The sequence below is a fragment of the Amphiura filiformis genome, chromosome 1, assembly GCF_039555335.1.
Source record: "Amphiura filiformis chromosome 1, Afil_fr2py, whole genome shotgun sequence".
Lineage (NCBI taxonomy): Eukaryota > Metazoa > Echinodermata > Ophiuroidea > Amphilepidida > Amphiuridae > Amphiura > Amphiura filiformis.
Genome location: NC_092628.1, coordinates 81,069,217 through 81,091,907, shown reverse-complemented (window position 1 = coordinate 81,091,907; position 22,691 = coordinate 81,069,217). Strand labels below are relative to the sequence as shown.

Here is a 22,691-nt window from a genome sequence, read left to right as displayed (position 1 = left end):
TAGCATTTTCTTACAAATATATATAGCATTGGCTTTGCCTGCTTTATATAGGCCGAAAATAAGGAAATGTCATGAAAATACATCAACCAAATATTTACCACAATGGACATTGCATAATTAAATACATACCTCAATATTCTAAAGACTGCTCTTATATAATCGTATCATGCTTGGTATTAAATATAATAAACCAAAATCGACTTACCTTAGATTTTTCCTTGCTTGGTTGGATTTTGATCTATAAAATTCTTTAAAAACACCAGTTCATATCACTCCAGTTTTTGCTTGCGATGGGGCAATGGGGTGTTCATTAAGCTGTTGTTGCTGGCCAATATGGCCTACAGTAGACCTGCAACTTGATTTGTCATCCCTATGCCACGGTAGCTCCGTCCAGGTGCGTATCTATATAATAATACGCATCGTCTATCTGTCTGTGTGTCTGTGTGTCTGTCTGTCCGCCTATTTTCTCGGAGACTGGGGGTCACACGTTCCTCAAACTTGGTGGGTGGGTGCATCTTGACCCGAGACATAACAAGTTTGTATTAGTTAGTGGGTCAAGGTCACCCGAGGTCATCCAGTGGTCATATGAGGTCAAATTAGTAAAAACTGTCATATGGGCATGAAACTTGGTGGGTGGGTGCATCTTGACCCAAGACAGAACAAGTTTGTATTGGTTAGTGGGTCAATGTTATCCGGGGTCATCCAGGGGTCATCTGAGGTCAATTAGTAAAAACTGTCATATGGGCATGAAACTTGGTGGGTACAGTCACCATTTAGAGCCAACTTTTGGGAAGGTCATTTTAGGGTCACCAGGGGTCATCTGAGGTCAAATTTGTAAAAACTGTTATATGGGCATGAAACTTGGTGGGTACAGTCACCATCTGCCAAGTAATCGCGACAGCCGAGAACCGCCAAATACGGGTGACCGCCTAGTATATACTAAACCGCTTGTCTTGAGTCACTGAAATTTCATTGTAGTAATTGGATTCCTTGCCCCAATAATATACATTACTTTTGTTACCAGTGTGTTATTATTTTTTGAGAAAAATGCAAAAATAGTCACATATTTACCACAGGGGTGTAGTAGGCCCCTACCCCCTTAATTTATTTATTTATGATGAAATTTATTATTTATTTATTTATTTATGCCTCCACTGGAGGTACATATGTTTACTGGTTGTCTGTCCGTCATTCCCTCCATCTGTCTGTCTGTCCAGTGTCTATCCAAGGTTGTGAGTGCAATTTCTCGGAACTGGTAAGGCATATAATAGTGATGCAATTTGGTGAAGGGGTAGCAATTGGCAGTCTTCAATTTCATTCTATCATCATATCAAAATATGGTACCTAATTTGCATAATTTATGCATCAAGCTTAAATACCTTGTGCAGGTACCAGACTACCAGTCCTACGACGAGTGCAAGTGCTGCACCCAACTGCATGCACGCCAGTTGTTATGAATTTCATTTTTTTGCCAATTATAAGCTGAATTATTAATAATTTACTATAGCAATGATTATGATTGTTGCTGGGTGGCAATTTGCTGCAGATGGATAACAGTATTTAAAATCTATGGTTTAGTTGGCTTCCATTTCACTGTTATTAATATAGAATTTCCACACTGATTCTCATTTGTACTAGGTGAACCATGATTCAGCTGAAAGTTTTGTAAATGTACCACAATGAAACAAAATAGAAACCGATTGACAGCATCCAATTAAAACATCAACTCAACATGGATGACCTTGGACTGAGAGAAGATAGTGATGATGTCAAACATGACCTCAGTGACAGCAGCAGCCCCGAGTCAAAGAGACGGCGGTTAATGTCTGATTCCTCATCCTCACTACCGGAAGAACCAGATTCCTTTGGTAGTCCAGAACCACCTATACCTATGCCAGTTCCAGATGTGAAAAAAGATGATGAAGGAACCGGAATTATGATGCCAACAGCACCTGCTGAAGAGGCTAAGGAGAATGATGATGACAAAAATAAACCTGGCACATCTACCAGTGGTATGGAAGAGGAGGGAACATCACATGGGGATGGAGACAAAGGTACAACGGCTGTAGACGATGCATCTAAAGAAGAAAAAAGTAAAGAAGAAATGGCAGATGAAGAAAGACAAAGAATGCAGTATGTATATAAAAACAACTAGATATTTACTTGCCTACATAGGCCTCTATATATTTATAAGGGCAGTAATTAATTATTGTCATGTATACTTTATCCTGCTATTTGCTTGCTTGCTGCTGTGTTTTGTTTGTTTGCTCTCCAAACAAGAAATGAATTCATACATGTATGTTCAAACTTCAAAGAACCAACCAAGTAATGATTTTGTGTGCTCAAAAACACACACAAAATCACATGTAATGTATGTGTTGTTCTTATGATCTTGGAGTTGGTTAATTAAGAATAGAAATGAAATGGAAATTACACTATGGTGAACATTTCAACTCCCAAAATTGATAACACTTTGAACTTGGTAAATGATATTAACTGATGTGGGACCTTATTCTTATGACTACAGGTATTTAAAATCTGTAAAGAAATATGGAAAGGGAAGGGAGAAAGATTTTAAGTTTCAGCAATAGCATGGGGAAAGTACATGCCACCTTTGATTGTTAACTTTGTTTTCTTTGTTAAATTTGTTGCAGAGTTTTGGTTTCTTCATTCTCTGAGGAGCAATTGAATCGATATGAAATGTACAGGAGGTCATCATTCCCCAAAGCAGCAATTAAAAGAGTAAGTTACTTAGTCCAATATGGTTTGGTACCAGACTGCATCTTCATCTTGAATCTCTTAAACCATTTTGGTAAAGCCTTTGCCATTGAATCCCTATGATGTTTTTTTCATGCGCATATGTGTGCATTAATGGTATGTCATCAGGCATTCAATTGCAAAGGTTATTAGGATTTATCAAAATGGTCTATTCAAAAGATCATGTTTAAGTTTATTTATATATTTTGTTTGTTTGACAAATCCAAAAATTTTACTCACAACTTGAGCTTTCACCATCCAGGCTGATGGTTGTGGTGGCTTTCCAAAGTGGGCATTAGATAAGAGTCAAACACCAGATTGAAGACAAACGGCAACAACCAATGTCAAAGAAAATGGATGAAACTCCATCAAGAGAGGAATGGTTGTGATCCCATATGTAGAAGGGCTGGCTGAACAACTTCAGAGGATTTTTCAAAAAGACAGAGTCTTTACAGATATGTATCCAACCAACACACTCAAAAGTATTCTTCATCCGAAAGACATCTTGGAAACCAGCAACACTGTATACGACTTCCCTTTCAAAGAAACAGAACAGCAATTCAGCATTCGGTTAAAAGAACATCAAAAAGATTCTGAGACAATAAAAGACACAAAGTTCACCAGGTCATATAGAAAAGTATCCACATCCAAACAGCACAAGTCTGCTATCACAGATCACATTGCACAAGAACATCATGTTATCAACTGGGAGGGGGCAAGAATCTTGGACAAAGACTCAAATACCATATCAAGAAGAATTAGAGGAGCGATACAGATACGCAAGAAGGGAACCAAAGCAATCATAGGCGACGATGGCGCATTGTGTCATAGTCACATATGATCCACTTTAATTCAACAAATCCACTGGAAAGACAGTGGACCAGATCACTTGTGGTCAAGCCATCAACCTGGATTGGTGAAAGCTCAAGTCATGAGTAAAATCTTTGGATTTGTCAAACAAAAAAATAAACCCATGTATTGGCTAACATTTACAGTACCAGCTGGTGGTCATAACTAATACTTCAAACTAGAATTCAAGTACTTAATTAAACTGACATCTTCATTTTTTTCATTCTTTCTTTTTCTGTTTTCATGGTGCTGACCAAAATGTTTTCAGTGTTATGGAACCTCGGTACTCAGTTGTGCAAGTGTTGTGTTCCCTAAACAATATTGAATTCAATTACACTAGCACTCATCTGATTTTACTGCTGTTTTTGAAAAAAAAATTAAAAAGTCTGATCCTTGACTAGTGCATAATGTGTCTGCATATATGCTTACTGGAGTAGGTACATTTGTAACCAGTGTGAATGTCAATGCAAAGAGCTATTACTTCATCCTTAAGTGTATAACTTATATGTGTATTATTTTGATTACATCACAAAGAATTACTGACTTGATTAGTCAGGGAGCAAAATGACTACTTACAAAGTCATCTTTGTGTTTTATGATAACAGACTGTGACCTCTGATGCAAATTCTGGTCAAAAGAGGGCAGCATCACTGTCGACAGCGAGTCAGCAGCCACCAATCATGACAGCATCGGTTATCTCACAGGTTGGTGCAACTACGTGTTCACCACAACCTATCCAAACCCAAGCTGGACATACGCAATCAAGTTTGCTTCAACATTCTGTCAATCACCAAAGTAGTATTCCGTCATCAGCTGCTGATACACCATCCAATCCAGCTACTGCATTACAACAGGCATTGTCAGCTTTGCAGCCACTCCTCCTTCAATCAGGAGCTCAATCCACATTAGGGTTACATGGTGCTCAGCCGACATTAGGGTTACCGGGTGTACAAGCAGGACTGGGGTTGCCAGGCACTCAACCAACATATGGATTGCCAGGTTCTCAACCAGGTTTGGGGTTTCCTATCAATCAAATGTTTCAAGCTCCACCTGCTGTTCCATTATTGCCATTCCAACAGCTTCTCCCAGGAATGGCGCATCCTTATCAAACATCTCCCTCCACCACAGTGTTTGTTATCCCTCAACCACTGGCCGCACAAGCACAACCTGCCGCAGAGACACAAACATCACAAGCCTGTCATCAGCACAAGAACTGCTGTCCTGGATGTGTAGCAGAAATCCAAGAATTAAGAAGACTTGTTGATCTTATTATACGTGCAAATGCAAACACAATCACACCTGGATTCGGTACCAACATTGCACCCTTACTTTTGCAGCAGCATAATACAACACCTACCATAAATACATCCATAGGTATCAGTACCATTGGTGGAGTTCATAGACTGCTTCAAAATCCTCCAGTGTTCAGTTCTGTTAGCCCGTTAGCTGAATCAGTCCCAACTGTTGATATTAAACAAGAAGACAGTTTACCATCTCTTGCCAATGAGGCTGTTCAGGAAAGAACTGGTCTTTTGCCTGATTGCCAATTAGATTGGCAGCATGATGCTGATGATGTTACCATGGATACAGACCACATTGAGTCAGACAAGGTATTACCATCATCTACCACATCATCCTCAAGACAAGAAAATACTTTTGCTTTTGATAGACCTAGCACATCTTATCAGAATCCCAGACATGACCCGCTGTGGAAATCTAAACGGGGAAAGAACACCATGGAAATGATACAGAATAGACTTGAACCAGATCCGGCCAATCCCTCGCAATACATTGTCAAAGAAGAAGTACTATGGATGTTACGACAAAAATCAGATGATAGGCAGTTCATTGCACGCAGACTGGCCAATCTGCTGTTTACAAAACAAGAGAGGAGGATATCTAACTGTCATGGCAGGAGACACAAAAGACCATTGGATCCTGTGCGACTGGATGCCATCAAGAGGGCAGTTTTCAAGATCAATCCTACGACACCAGATAACGGTGTAACTAGGGATATAGTCTGGAAGCATTATTAATAATACTAACAAGCCAAATCAACATCTATCCATGCATAAAACGTCAACATTGGTCATGAACAATAAAATTGTATTTGCCGATTCTTTTCAATTCCATTTAGTATGCAAAATATATGCACTGGTATTCCAGGGTTTGGTAAGGCTGCATTGTATACACGGCCTGCTTGTATTTATAAAGAATAAACGTATTGCTGCATTGCTGTAATAGAAAATTAATTATTACAGACAATGGCTTTAACCTTAACTCCATCTGTTGAGCATCTATCATAGAGAAATAGATAATGATGTTGTTACAGTTAGCTAAATGATGTCACAGTTAAAATGCACGTCGGAGTCTCATGATGATGTTGTCGTGATACAAATCTGGTAGCTATCTATGAGTTGCCTATATGACCTGGTATATTGATGGATCGCTTTCGAACATCTGTTCTGGAGTTAGCAACCAAACCAACCATTATCTGTACAGTGTATCATTTCACAGCCTATGAAATACTCAAATAGTCATTAGTTTCAAAATGGCGTACAAAGAGTGTTTCAATGTATCTGTACAACTTTCGCGTGATAAGAGTTTAATAATTAACTAAAAACTCTTATAAATGTGTCTTTCGCGACGACCTCTCTGATCTTGGCCTGCTTAATTGCCGTAACCTTACCCTTGGACTTTAAGACAGAGAAGCAAACATCAAGTGATTCATAATATGGCGCTGGTGTCACTCAATTTTAGTCATTGATGAGAGAGAGTACAAACATTGAAAACAAAAACTAATTTCGCGAGTGGCCTTCTGGACAGACCGGTGACCTGACCACTCATATACCGAAGTCTACTGGAAAGAGCTTCAAATCAAACACCAAATTGTGCTTGTTTCTCAATCAAGATGGCGTATTTATGTTTCTTTATCCAGAATCAATTTTTGCAAGGATTTCCGGGCGAAGAGGAGGAAGAGTCGGAGAAAACAACAGATACAGAAGCCGCTTCATCATCGGCGTCAGATAACTCATCTACAGAGGGCACGGTTAGAATGCCTAGTAGACGACCAGCAATGGGACACAACAGTTCCACTGAGCAATTATTATTTGAGGATGAGAATCTTAATGAAACTGCTCCACCATCAGCAAAAAAGGTAAGATAATATTTTTAACATCAATATGATGATTATGGAATAAATTATACCATTGTATATAGATGAATACCAGCATAAAACTCACTTTTTAAATATCATCTATGATATTATGAAGGCCTAAGTCATGTAAGTCATGACCGAAAGACATGTCATAACCTGTATGCTATCTTACTCTTAATAACAAAGAACATGTTAGAAATTATGTCACTTAATTGAAAACAAAGCATTTTAAATGCAACGAAAGCAACATGGAGTTGATGAGTGTGATTTGCATTAAATGCGGCAAATCAATAACAGTTCATTAACATGATTAATGCATTACCGCTACCTGTTTATGAATAATATCAAAAAACATATAAATAGCAAATTTATACGCATTTAACCAATATAAAAGTAAATAATTGCAGGGAAACGTATGTATAGCCTATAATATTAAAGCATAGTTTGCATGCCTCGAACTTTGCTCGAATGAAAAGATACATTTATGTTATCTATGCATTTATGCGCGTAATGCGGTTATGTTATTGAATGTATGTGTGTTTATGTAACATTGCACGATAATGCATGGAATGAACAAAACATGCTTTTAAAAGGTTTTACGTGCATACATAATTATGGGACATGTATACAATGACGCTAAACTGTATACATAATTGATCATGTTTATTAATGTCGCGCCTAGTTGTTAAAAATACCTAATTTTTGCATTTGTATATGAAATTTATAAATATAATTTTCAGAATATAAAATCAGGTTAATGGTTCCGAGTAAGAGCATATTTATAATGTTTCAAAATAATAATACGAAAAGGTTAACATACTTTTTAACGACCGATTTGAAAATCTGTGCAAAGAAAATATAATTCTTTATACCTTTGTACAAAATTGGCTCGGATAATTGCTCACGTGAAAAAAGTGCAAGTGTTTGTTATGAACATCACTCAAATCATATGCTCAAATAAATACAAATTACACGCATCTTCCCTCACGATTTTTACAAGGTCGTTGGGCAGGAAAAAACCACTATGTGTTTGTGGCCCCTGAACATGTTTAAAACAAAACTCCCTACCGGTTATATAGGAGATTGTGCTTTAAACATGTTCAGGGGCCAATGCCCACCTTTCTCCCAAACGAAAAACACAATATCTTCTTTGTTATCTACTTACAGATACTATGTTTTTACTAAGAAACATGCTCATCCATCAGTACACAGTTCTTTAACCCCAATAGACTTCTACATGCATAGAATGACCTTTGATTGTGTTCGGTAGAAAAACTCATACTCCACAACTTGAGGTCAACTGTTGAGCTTATATGGTTGTTGATTTTTGAATGGAGGTCAATGAGCTATGCCATCGGGAATGAGGTCATCATAAGATCCAAAATATTCCAATCTGTCACGACACAGTTCTTTAACCTCAATTTGTTTGTACATTCATCACATGACCTTATAATGTGTTGGGTATAAAAACTCATACTCTACAACGTTAGGTCAAATTTGAGCTATGGTTAGTGAATGGAGGTTATTGAACTTCGCCACTGAGACCATTTCGGCTCATACATGTTGTAGATGTACACATTTACTTTTCGTGCTTTCGGGGTAAATCGCACCTTGACTTTCTCGGCCTTTAAGCTTGGTGTTTGTGCACTGAAACATGAAAGTAGCCACTACATCAATACAGCAATTGTCTATTTATAAGTGAAGTCCTTTCATGGTTTAGGGTTCACTCAATTCAAGTTTACAAAACGGTTCAATGAAATAAATTGTTCAAATAATGTATAACGCCGAACTTCGACCAAGTTGTATTTGCTGACGAAATCATCAAAGATAATTTCAAATTTTTGGTCGACAACATTTCATCTTGTAATCTGAATATTTTCAAAAATAATCATTTGTGAGCCTTTTTTTTCCAAATTATCATTTATATGTTCCATTACAATTGCCTGAGCTGTAAAGGTTGTGTTTCAAGCGTGATATGAAAGTACGTCGAGTGAAAGTCGCATACTAGATTAGGAACTATACTAGTATGCCAATATATTTATACAAGTGATACTGATATTTTTCTTTTATTAAAAAAAGTTCGATCATTACCTGTACTATAGGTGTTACAATAGCATCTAATTCTTATACCAGCACGACGTGTTATTGCAAAATTGTTATTGCAGCAACTAAAACATAAAATCAGATACAACTCTCATTGATTATTTTGAATTATTTATTATACTACGGAAAAGATAGAAGACTTCGTATAGACCACTATAATCATGATAATCGGTAGGAATCAAGCACACTATATAGATATTCATGTAATATTACAATGTACCTGGTAATATTCCACCAATCAGGTCGTCTTTTCTAAATATGAATGATAAAAGTTTGTTCAAAATCCCACATTCTTCGGATTTACTGATTATAATAGTTCATATAAATTAGCGTACATTCTATAACCACGGCACCAACTTTAACTAAATTTAACATATCAAAATAACAGGAAATACTATTTTTATCATCAAGGTATTCAAGCATATCCATCGAATTAAAATTGGTCAAATTATTGATGACGTCAATAGTCAAAAATGCCACCAGTGCAGTGGTCAAACTATTTCCTCATTCACTGTAAATTCTGTAAACATAGTAAATGACCACTAATCATGCAGATGATACTAATACTACGATTATCTGGCATCAAATAAAATAATACTGGGACCTTCATTCGAAAATTTGAATGAGCTGACCAGCTGTCTGACGTCATCAGTACTTGTGGCCTTTACGACCTATACTGTTTTGAACATTGCTGCAGAAACATCAACCTGCTCAAGTTGGTGAAAGTAATAGTTTAAGAATTTCCCTCTAAATAAGCTTGTTTTTGGGTGAAATTGTAGTTTACCAATGCACTAGGCCTACTCATGATAAAAACCTTTGCGGCGTTTTTGGGCGAATGTATCATCCACATACCGACTCACGATTCTGTTTTACATAAAATGCTATAGGCATTACGGGAGCTCATCATAGAGATGCCTTATGGAACATACCAGGATGGTGGGTATTCCATTGATAAACAGCACATGGAGGAGGTATGCTTTGTGACTTACACTGTAAAAACGCTACGTAACGTACTAACGTTGGTTCAACAATGATCAACTCCACTGCTTGCAAGGAAAACATTACATTGAAAAGATTTTACCAAACAATTTAGTTGATCATTATTGAACCAACGCTGCAGGTTATTAAATACACCTAGCGTATTAACAACGTTAACAGTGTATCACGCTATCATTACATGTATCAATCATCATATATTACCGGTATTTATAAATATTAATGATCACTAAACAGTAGATGCATCACCCTAGACAAACATAAAATCATGTTTTATCATATGGTTTTATGACATTTCATCAGGGCCGTCGCTTGTGGGGGTGTTACACCCCCATTGAAAGAACTTTGTCGGCAATTGAAGGCATTTTGGCTGCGAATCACGTGTCCGTCGGCAAATTGCAATATAATACGTCCGAAATTTTCGACGCGGGTGGACAACAATTTCACAAATTCTGCGGAGACAACATTTGGTTTTAAAAAATGTCACAAATTCTGTCGACACAAAAGGCAGTACACGCCCCATTCAGACTGGTTTAAGCTACGCCCGTGTATATTTGCCTTTCAATTTTTACAAGTTCATTACTTTATCATGAAGAAAAGGTGCCATTTCCTTTTAGACATAATTGTATAAGTTGACCCACGAAAATTAAGGAGTGACTCTGTTTTCAATAGTATGTAAGGAACAAGAAATCTCAGAAGAAATGGCAAAACAAACACAATATGTCTGTGTCGTGATCCTAAGGGTGTAAAATGATTGGAACCAGTCGAGCTTATGATGATTATATTTATCTTGACTCCCTAACTGACTACAATATTAATATTTGTCATTTTTAATGCTTATATATCATCCAATTCATTTCACCTATTGAGCAATTGACAGAAAAGCATAGAGTTCTGTCCATGTGTGGACAAAACCACAGAAAACTGAACCAATTTTTTCAGTCAACCTAAAATAGTCTGGTGGGTTGGAAGCAACCGTTTATTTTTATTGACCTTTTTTCAGTATCCCAAAATGCACTTTTGCGGGCACTCGCGCTAGCGATTTCTCATGTCTGCTTTCGAACGCCGGTTTTATGCATCACATTGAAACTTGTGCTTTGAGATGATACTAAATGCCTGCTGAAATAGTGTATTATGGGATAAGGAAAAAGGTCTAATGTTTTCGTCTGCAGACTTTCTCAATTTTATACCCTGCATCACAAAGTGTAGAAGTAATTGTCGAGACACGTCCCTAATTATTTAGATACTAACCACGTTATTTCATTAGCATGATTAAGAGATAATAAGTTAAATGAGTTTAATGAGTTCGTTTGAGGCATTGTTCTAAAGGGATCTCAAATTCATAGGATAGTGCTTGAGGCTTAAGTCAGATCTTGTTTGTATCTTCTAAGCTTAATCTAATTAGTTTAATAGTTTATATTAGGTCTAGACATCGCATCAACCTGGATCCTGGTCTGTTCCACCAAATCTTTATCACGTGACCAAGTACGGAATATAACGCAAATTTTAGCAGACTAGGACAAGATTGATGTTATTGCCCAGACATCACACATTTAGATAATTAGGTTACTAACGTTTTATTTATAACACGACCAACCCATTTCCAATATATATATATATACCCAGCACATATAAGCCACACGCGCCTAAATTACAATTTTATTTGCGCAAATGGGACTACTAAAATAGTACAAGTGAAGGAAGGCATAGCTGTTGGGCACGTGACTTTTCTAGTTTTGTCCTACATTTCGGAGAATCAGAATGAGATGTTGTCATCTCCAAAGGCGAGTTATTCGGACTGACAGCGCTGATTGCTACTTAGACTTATTTGCATGAAAACCACGTGTTTTGAACTTTTGTCCAATGATGATGCATGTTTGATAAAGTTATTGTAGTTTGACTCTTCCCAAAGAAAAATGGCAAAACTGATGATCAAGGCTGTCAAACGCTTTCTCATAACCCACAATGCACAATGCCTAAGGCAGATTTTGAAGCGATATTCCCCAAATTGCCTTTTCAAAAATGTGTATGGTCTCATTGGTCCGATGTTCTGAATGCACCAGAGACCCTGCTTGGTTTGTTTTCATGTGGAGCAACACACTGATGGGTTTGTTAACGTCTATCGATATCAACTCCTGAAGGAAATTCCGGGATGATATCCTACACCCCAAGATTAAAATTAGCAACCAGTCACTCCAAAATATATTTCTTCTACTAACAGGTCGAACTTACACATAGCACATGCCAAACGCAGATGTCAAAAGTAGGCCAATATGAATAAATGCGGTTTTGCATATCGAATGCGGAAATGGTACACATGTAGGTGCAATTATAGGGAGTTTTTTTACAGTTTTATCATCCAGCCGGCCGGGGGTGGGCTCATCCATTCACACTTATTTATAGTTTGACACTACATGTATTTTGGTCAAATAATGTTCATCGACGTACGATACAATACGTGTTTACATGTTTGTGATATTTTTGGAAGTGAAGTTTATACAGTTGTTTAGGTTTGCGACAATTGACATCGCCGCTATCTTCGCGTCATACACAGAGCGAAGATATCGTCACAGATATAACACATCGTAGCGATTTTGTGAAAGAAGACTCGACTCGCATAGAGAACCGATCACCAGGGTTTGAATCGCCAACTTTATGACTTCTCTTGATTTTGTGAAGTCCGACGTGTAGGACCTTTTTTTCTTATTTCCCAGACAATATTCACCTCAGACTATGACCACTATCTCATATCTATGGCGCAAGAAAGACGAATCGCGAAAGTCCAGTGACCACGCCGCCCGAATAGATATTTAGATAGATTATATGTTTTTTTTCGGGCGGCGTGGTCACTGGACTTTCGCGGTCAATCTTTCTTGAGCAATCAGAGCCTGAGCAGTGATAGTTGGTAACTGAGAAAAAAACCAGGTCCTATTCGTCGGACTAATTTTGTGCAACGACAGCATGCAGCAGCATCTGTCATGGAACGTGACGTGGAGCATAGCTCTAGCTCATTAAATCAACTTCAAGTAAACCTACTACAATGTCAGCAGGATCAAGACAGTTCTTCACCTCATCACATTACCCCCTCCCATCGCCAATGCCGTCCCCACACCATTCACCCGCTCTTCGGCCACATACCAACTGTCCTTTTGTCAGACTCTGGACTTGGTCAAAATGATTTTCATGACAATGGTGGGAATACACAGCAGCATGAGCATAGTTGTAGAGCTCATTCGATACCGAGTCACGTGATTCAGCAGTATGTTGAATATACTGAAGATAACGAAGAGCATAGCGATGAAGATGACGATTATGACTCTTCGGATCTTGATGATGATTTTAGTGAGGTATATACATGGGGAGGATGTTTAGCATGCGATTGCAATAATATTTTGCTTATTGTCATAATTGTTACGATCTCGTACAATGTATTATTAGGAGTAATGAAGATCAAATTTAATTATCACCAACATATCTTCAAGCAAGCCTAAAATGTGTAACTCGGCAGGAATACACTTCAATTTTATATATACTACCTTTAATAGCCACTTGGGCCTACTGATCAAATAGCATAAGGGTCAGTCCATGTCAAAACAGACTGAGTGTACACCCACCCTCTTGGATTATGCTCTCCTTTGGCTCAGGGGTACCTTTCATGGACCCCTAGGTGAGGTCACAAGAAAAAATTCAAATTCAATTTCGTTTCCGAATGGCGGGCCATCTAAGTTTGGCGACCTTGACCAAAATTGGGAATTTAAGGTGTCCAAATGACAAAGCGCTCTCTTTGAGAGGCATTTTCTTCTTAATTAAATCAGTTGTGACCCTCTTTTTGAATGTGGTCACTCACTGGCTGTGTCTCAAATGCCTAATACCAAAAAAGATTGATTTCGGAATTTCGTTGGGATTTCAGAGGGGGTCAAAATCAGCACTTCATACTGTTCAATCAAATTATCTTTGATTTTGAAGGACCCATGATAATGCCACAGTGCACTTATAGGTCCTAATTATGTTCAGAATGGATTAACCATGTGCCAATGTCTATGAGCAATTCAAAAAAGAGAAATTTCTAGACCCCCTACAGAATTTTAGGCCCCCTAAAGTGGTTCAGCCACAAATGGCGCTTAAAATCGGCAAATTTTGACACCTAATAACTTTAGGTGTACACCAGATATGAATTTCTAGTCTTTTGCATCTGAAAGAATGTAGTCTTATGTTACTAGGAACATACGATTTGTTTTGTATTTTTGTGTTTTGATACTTTCAAAAGGTCGTTGACCTATGAACATTTTTCGTCATAGCGCCCTCCTGAAAGGTCTGACACATAACAAACTATACATTTTGGAATCCTCATGACCATACGAGTAATTTGATATATTACTTGACATAATTGGGAGCATTCTGAAAATTTGACCCCCATAACCTGTACTTTGCATGTGCATCGTTGCCAGGAAGTGCATTTTTGACCCCTTAAAAATCCATACAGAGGATTAGAAAGTAGTTTTTCTTATTACTTGACTCAAGAGCAACTTGAAATATCAGGATAAATAATACAAATGGCTATAAAGTGATCAAAAATATAAAAAATATCATACTAAAATTGGCATTTTGTACCGTATCCTGTATGCATGGTATGTTAGGCAAAAATGACTATTTTTGAAAGCGTCAACTTAATACTAAAACACAAAAATACAAAACAAATCTTATGTTCCTAGTAACATTAAACTACATTCTTTCAGATGCAAAAGACTAGAAATTCATATCTGGTGTACACCTAAAGTTATTAGGGGTCAAAATTTGCCGACTTTAAGTGCCATTTGTGGCTGAACCACTTTAGGGGTGGCCTAAAATTCTGTAGGGTCTAGAAATTTCTCTTTTTTTTAATTGCTCATAGACATTGGCATATGGTTAATCCATTCTGAACATAATTAGGACCTATAAGTGCACTGTGACATTATCATGGGTCCTTCAAAATCAAGATAATTTGATTGAACAGTACGAAGTGCTGATTTTGACCCCCTCTGAAATCCCAACGAAATTCCGAAATCTATCTTTTTTGGCATTAGGTATTTCAGACACAGCCAGTGAGTGACCACATTCAAAAAGAGGATCACAACTGATTCAATTAAGAAGAAAGTGCCCTCAAAGAGAGCACTTTGTCATTTGGACCCTTAAATTCACAATTTTGGTCGAGGTCGCCAAACTTTGATTGCCCGCCATTCGCAAACGAAATGGAATTTGAATTTTTTTCTTGTGACCTCACCTAGGGATCCATGAAAGGTCCCCCTGAGCCAAAGGAGAGCAAAATCCAAGAGGGTGGGTGTACACTCAATCTGTTTCGACATGGACTGACCCACAAGTATAAAATATTATTTTCATACTAGATAGTTACCCCGGAGTAGATATTATACATTACATATGGTTAGGGATGAAATCGAAAACTCGACCGGTGGTTGACCGGCGGTCCCGTCCGGTTTCCATTGTTTAGAATATAGAAACTGGACGGAATCGTCGGGTTTTGATTTCATCCCTTATAATTAGATGAAATCATGGTGTAATACACATTTTATTTCATCTATCTCCATTCTCCAAGCATCGAGGTGATCATAGCTTTTCTGGTAGTTCTAAGTTTTAGCTTAACAACGCATGTAGTTCATTCCCATCAACAAGTATAGCAGCAGTAGACCGTTTCATCAATTATAAGTATCAGCACGTGCGCAAAATCGTCATTTAGCGTATCAAATTATATAAGAAACTGCTCCAACTTATCAATAGCTGACTATTGATTCCATTAACTTATCATCAATAAACATTAGAACAATCTTATCTTACTTTTTCACGACAGATGGATTTCAAATTAAAGTATGTGGTAAACCAGATAATTTAGCAAAGTTGACGGTTTCTATTTTCAAGGCAGATCGACACTGCTTTTAAAGCAAGCATGTATTAAGATAAATTGGATTTATATTAAGTTTACGTCAAATAAGTGTTAAAAATCAGACATCTAAAACAAGGAAATTTACTGTTAATAATGATCGCAGTTTAAATATCTTTGTGATATTGCATCGAATTTTGATAGTTATGATGCATCCTACAGCAAAGATTTCGCGCTTTGCATCAATTTTCAAGACGTTTTCCCAAACATGTCAAACTAAAACCGCCAACTTCCATTGCTACCAATATAAAATGTTGAGAAAGCGTCCTAAAAGAGCGCGAAAGGATGCGGTTAACAATGGTTAAGGGTTAAGAAAGTGACGAACAGCTTCACTGGTTTACATATTTCTAGCACATATCATGGTGGAAATCCAAAGTATAATATGATCTTCACTTGCAGATTAGAAAGCATACCGTAAAACCTCGTCTACAAGCATATAGAGTGCATAGAGTGCTTCGGATGAAAGCTAAATTAATCCAGGTGCCATTATGGAGTTTGAGCAAATAAATTACAGATCAAAGCATATTCAAACAAGTATTATTGTAAGACCAATATTGTATTGTCATATTTACGCGTGTCTCGTATTAATTTAGCTTTCATCAAAACACTATGCTTGTAGACGAGGTTTTACGGTATTTTATCACCATTATGGAATCATGGTAATAACACTCATGATAATAACTTCTTTGATTTGATACCTACATTCTAAGAAATAAAGGTTCTAAATAGAACCTTTTTGTCCTCCAGAGAGGACAACTTAAGAACCTTTTTAGAACCTTTATTTCTTAGAGCGTATTCGAAACATATGCGATCTCGTATCTGCTACTACTCTAAAGATATACATTTATCATGTATGTGTAAATGAGATGATAACTAACTTACTAGTTTTCCAAACATTGAGTTTCGTGCCACACAAAGTCCTTTCTTCTGCCGAATATGATATTGATGCAATGACGTTTGGAAGCAGCCTCCAAGTCCAGTGGGATGACACAAATGTTTGATTCTGCAATATCAAAAGAAACCACCTTTTGAGATGAAACTGTTGCAAATGTCAAGATAATCTCGTGTTGTAGCTCCGTGTGTTTGTTGCCCACATTTTAATTACGCTCACCCTGACATGATCTACTTAATGGTTTTCTCATCGTTTCTTCGTTTCCCAGCAACTCTTAAGTCCCTTTTATCTAAACAGAGTCACATATTGGGTCAGTCCATATCAAAACAGATTGAGTGTACACCCACCCTCTTGGATTTTGCTCTCCTTTGGCTCAGGGGTACCTTTCATGGACCCCTAGGTGAGGTCAAGAAAAAAAAATCAAATTCAATTTCGTTTCCGAATGGCGGGCCATCTAAGTTTGGCGACCTTGACCAAAATTGGGAATTTAGGGTGTCCAAATGACAAAGCGCTCTCTTTGAGAGGCATTTTCTTCTTAATTAAATCAGTTGTGACCTCTTTTTGAATGTGGTCACTCACTGGCTGTGTCTGAAATGCCTAATGCCAAAAAGATTGATTTCGGAATTTCGTTGGGATTTCAGAGGGGTCAAAATCAGCACTTCGTACTGTTCAATCAAATTATCTTTGATTTTGAAGGACCCATGATAATGTCACAGTGCACTTATAGGTCCTAATTATGTTCAGAATGGATTAACCATGTGCCAATGTCTATGAGCAATTCAAAAAAAGATGAATTTCTTGACCCCCTACAGAATTTTAGGCCCCCTAAAGTGGTTCAGCCACAAATGGCGCTTAAAATCGGCAAATTTTGACACCTAATAACTTTAGGTGTACACCAGATATGAATTTCTAGTCTTTTGCATCTGAAAGAATGTAGTCTAATGTTACTAGGAACATAAGATTTGTTTTGTATTTTTGTGTTTTGATACTAAGTTGATGGTCCCAAAAATCCCAATTTTTGACTAATAATGTACAGGTTATGGGTACAAAATGTCAATTTCAACATACCCTTTTTTCTATTTTTGATCACTTTATAGCAAATTGTCTTATTTATCCTGTTATTATATAGTTAACAACGTCCGATTTTGGTGTCTAATTATGTTTTCTTGCATGAGAAATATAACTACGCAACTTAAAAAACTGTACAAGGAACCAATGACCTCCTTATTACAATATGGATGCTTTTGGCAGCCATGTTGCAAAAGAGGGTCGTCGGTTCCTTGTATAGTTTATTAATTTGCTTAACTTTGTATTTCTCATGCAAGAAAACATATATAATTAGACACCAAAATTACCAAAATCAGACGTTGTTAACTACTATGGTCAGAATTCAAAAAGGTCGTTGACCTATGAACATTTTTCGTCATAGCGCCCTCCTGAAAGGTCTGGCACATAACAAACTATACATTTTTTGGAATCCACATGACCATACGAGTAATTTGATATATTACTTGACATAATTGGGAGCATTCTGAACATTTGACCCCATAACCTGTACTTTGCATGTGCATCGTTGCCAGGAAGTGCATTTTGACCCCTTAAAATCCATACAGAGGATTAGAAAGTAGTTTTTCTTATTACTTGACTCAAAAGCAACTTGAAATATCAGGATAAATAATACAAATGGCTATAAAGTGATCAAAAATATAAAAAATATTATACTAAAATTGGCATTTTGTACCGTATCCTGTATGCATGGTATGTTAGGCAAAAATGACTATTTTTGAAAGCGTCAACTTAATACTAAAACACAAAAATACAAAACAAATCTTATGTTCCAAGTAACATTAAACTACATTCTTTCAGATGCAAAAGACTAGAAATTCATATCTGGTGTACACCTAAAGTTATTAGGGGTCAAAATTTGCCGATTTTAAGCGCCATTTGTGGCTGAACCACTTTAGGGGTGGCCTAAAATTCTGTAGGGGTCTAGAAATTTCTCTTTTTTTGAATTGCTCATGGCATATGGTTAATCCATTCTGAACATAATTAGGACCTATAAGTGCACTGTGACATTATCATGGGTCCTTCAAAATCAAGATAATTTGATTGAACAGTACGAAGTGCTGATTTTGACCCCCTCTGAAATCCCAACGAAATTCCGAAATCTATCTTTTTGGCATTAGGTATTTCAGACACAGCCAGTGAGTGACCACATTCAAAAGAGGATCACAACTGATTCAATTAAGAAGAAAGTGCTCCTCAAAGAGAGCACTTTGTCATTTGGACCCCTTAAATTCACAATTTTGGTCGAGGTCGCCAAACTTTGATTGCCCGCCATTCGCAAACGAAATGGAATTTGAATTTTTTCTTGTGACCTCACCTAGGGATCCATGAAAGGTACCCCTGAGCCAAAGGAGAGCAAAATCCAAGAGGGTGGGTGTACACTCAATCTGTTTTGATATGGACTGAGCCTATTGTGTATTTATTTTTGACAAGGCTGTAAATGACTCGTAGGAGTACGGTTAAACCAAACCAAGAAACAACATCACCTCATTTTGAGTTTATAGATAAATAATTGAAGACCTGAGCGCAAGAAGACCGTAAGTCCACTTGGCCCCTCAACATGTATGTACGCTTAAGTTATGTATAGTTTCTTAGGGCTTGATAATGTGTAATACATGTTCCAGGGTCAAAACCTCATGAAAGGTTGTGAACGATCTGTTTTGGCCCCTGAACATGTATTAAACATTATCAAACTATAAGTAAGAAACTATACGCAGCTTTAGTGTATACATGTTGAGGGGCCAAGTGGACTTACGGTCTTCTTGCGCTCAGGTCTTCAATTGTGGAATACTTGGGAATTTATTAGTCTCCATTCAAGTCTTCAATTTCGCTTAAGGCCCTACACTTTATTAAATTAAGATTTAATTACAGTCTATACCGAGAAATGAATGAATCAGTGGGTGTGTGTGGTGTTCGACAATCTATACTCATAGTTTAAAACAAGATTTGTCCTTATTTAGATTGGAACAATTTTAGCTTACAACCCGAAGGCAAAAATCTTTTGGGCATGCTTGGTCGCCCACTCATGCATACTATAGTGCTCGTGACATCACCATACGTGGTCGCATATAATTTTTTTGAAGTTCACCATCTTCATTCATTCAAAAATGTTGGAAATACCGTACACAAATTATATCTCACAAGAGCTTTTCTCTTCTACATGTATTTTCAGAGCAAAGTGGACAAAAAATATTTTCCTCAACTCTCGCTACCACTAAGTCACATAGAATCTCAATATGATGTTGTCGTTATTGGATCTGGATATGGAGGGTCCATCGCGGCCAGTCGGAGCGCCAGAGCGGGTCAGAAGGTGTGCGTCTTGGAGAGAGGAAAAGAATGGCGTCCTGGAGATTTCCCGGAGCGTGAGACAGAAACCATTGGAGAAATACAGATGACGCACAATAATCAAAAATCAGTATATGGTAAGTTGTAGTTTGTTTTTTAATTAGTTTCGAAACTATTGATAATAACTACATCTGTTGTTTTGATATCTGATATTTTATGTTAAATATCTTACATATTTTATGTGGAGGCCTATTAGATCGTACTAAAAATATTACATCTTGAATGCGCTATCGAAGGCGCTTTAACATAACCGGGAGCTTTTGTCAATGCGATGTTCTTTTTGACACTTGTATAAGGTCGCTCGTGATCAATATCTTTCATTAATTTGTGTCCCAAAGATCCATGTGACATGTCATTCTCTGGAATCATGGACAAATAGTTTATAATAATTTTTTTAATTTTTTTTCTCCAAAATATAAGACGAAATTGGCACATTCCATTCGAAGATCATTGAAAATCAAGTTTCTCTACATTGTACCCTTGTAATGTTTCTGGTTTTGAAACACTTATCGACAATGCAAGTTTCTTCACCCATATATAGTGTTTCTTGGTTCGAAACACTTGGCAATCAAGTTTTCTTAACCTTTCAGTATATCCAGGTTTATGAGCCAAGGTCTGAAAGGCAGGAAGCGAAAAGACCTTCCTTTACAGTATATTATCTTCCTATCTGAATGCTAAAAGTAATAAATATTAAACTATTCTAGTTTCGTATCAGCTGTATTGAAGGACATTTTACCAAAACATATTAAAATAATGTCTGATTGTAGTTAGCATTAGGCCTATGTTTAGATAAATTTGACTAGATTCCAAGATAAATTTAATTTAAAAATTCTTCATAGTTTTCATTCCGATTCGTGTCAAACTTGACACCATTGAGTCAAGTTCGACTAGAACGTACACTGAGATCTTCTTCTATTAGTATATACTAGGAATCTAAAAATTTCTTAATGATATAAATGTCTTCATGTTCTGCGTACTAGCCATAGACTTCAACATAAAAAGTCCCAAGTTTTGAGGTATTTTCTCAAAATATCAAGAGCAGGGACCACTGCACCAATATTAGGCTTGTTTGTACTAATTTTAATGCTGGAACTTGTCGTCTGCAGTCGACACCATCGTGGGTTATGCTATCTGCAAAACAATATCGTTTATTATCAGAAAATGCACTCCTTTATTTATTTATTTATTTTTTTAAATTTATTTATTTTTTTTTTTTTCAATTATGTATATGACTACAGGATTTACGTAAATAATAACCATGGCCATGTTCTTTCAGGCACACTTAATAATCTTCATGAGTATGTCTAATTATTTCTTGAAACATGCTATAAACAGGTGAAATTCGTCACTAAACTCTTGATTATAAGATAATTAGCACTGCTTAATATAGTGATTTAAGAGCGAGCGAAGCGCAAAGAAACCTAGATAATATATAGCTCTTGGCAAATGCGTGGGTATCCACACATTACATTGTTTTCCTGATCGTAAGTAGGTTTGTTAAAACCCAATAAAAACAAAATCAGTATAAATTACAGACCACACTTTCTGATGAGTTGAATAAATGAGTGATGAAAAGTAAATATTATTTATGTGTTTATTACATATGCAAAAAGCACGTGCAGGCAGAGTAGTGCTGGAAGAATAATAAATTAAAGAGAGCCGTACATATACAAAACAAACGAAATATATAGGGCCCTATATTACATAATATACATTTACGTATATTTATTTAAATATACATTTATATATATTTATTTAACATAATATACATTTATTTATTCATTTATTTGTTTATTGTTGTTTAAAAATTATTACAATATGTTATTTATTATTATTATTATTATTATTATTAATATTATTATTATTATTATTATTATTATTATTATTATTAGTGTTAGTATTTATTATTATTATTATTATTATTATTATTATTATTATTATAATTATTATTATTATCATTATTATTAGTGTTATTATTATTATTATTATTATTATTATTATTATTATTATTATTATTATTATTATTATTATTATTATTATTATTATTATTATTATTATTATTATTATTATTATTGTTAGTATTAGTGGTATTATTATTATTATCATCATCATCTCATAAGTCTTACACATATGGGCAGTAACATCTGTAACTATAAGCATTTCATATAAACATATGACCGCTAAATGTTTTTGTGGTTGGGACGAAAGTTCATCCAGAGTAGCCTCAACTTGGGATCACCCTACTATTTTTGAATAACATTCAACGTGTTCAGTCAGCTGTTACAGTGGGTGTGATTAAAATTTTAATTACGAGTTCATTCAGGTCATGTGGTTCATTAATTATACCGTAATAATTCGTTAATAAGCATCATTGTTATCATCATCAATTATCTCATTCTAATCATACCGTAAAAATTCGTCAATAAGCATATTTGCCTTTAGCGAGTTGTTCGGAAAGAACGATTTTTTACGGTAGTTTGTTCAAGTTTATAACTGTTTTTCTTTTACCTTATAAAATAAATATCTGTGTAGCCCAAAAATGAAAAACAACCCACGTGTATCGATGATTAATATCACCATGGAAATGGTAAACA

General features: G+C 36.3%; 2 protein-coding genes across 3 annotated transcripts in view; both read left to right on the top strand.

Moving 5' to 3' along the window:
• The window catches only part of LOC140154443 (cholesterol oxidase-like), a 53,475-nt gene that overhangs the window by 6,753 nt on the left and 24,031 nt on the right, over positions 1 to 22,691 (top strand). The window contains exons 2-3 of one of the 2 annotated variants that reach the window (XM_072177011.1): positions 6,545 to 6,763; positions 19,925 to 20,174. In XM_072177011.1, coding sequence (XP_072033112.1) covers positions 6,662 to 6,763; positions 19,925 to 20,174 — 352 coding nt within the window. In that variant the 5' untranslated portion in view covers positions 6,545 to 6,661. Of the gene's footprint in view, positions 1 to 6,544; positions 6,764 to 9,729; positions 9,838 to 19,924; positions 20,175 to 22,691 lie in introns of those variants that run through there. The other variant, XM_072177020.1, reaches the window with a different exon arrangement.
• LOC140154434 (uncharacterized) lies at positions 1,643 to 5,657 on the top strand. Its single transcript, XM_072177002.1, has 3 exons — positions 1,643 to 2,133; positions 2,655 to 2,742; positions 4,212 to 5,657. Exons 1-3 carry the CDS (start codon positions 1,733 to 1,735, stop codon positions 5,640 to 5,642), a joined length of 1,920 nt encoding a protein of 639 aa, XP_072033103.1. The 5' UTR covers positions 1,643 to 1,732; the 3' UTR covers positions 5,643 to 5,657.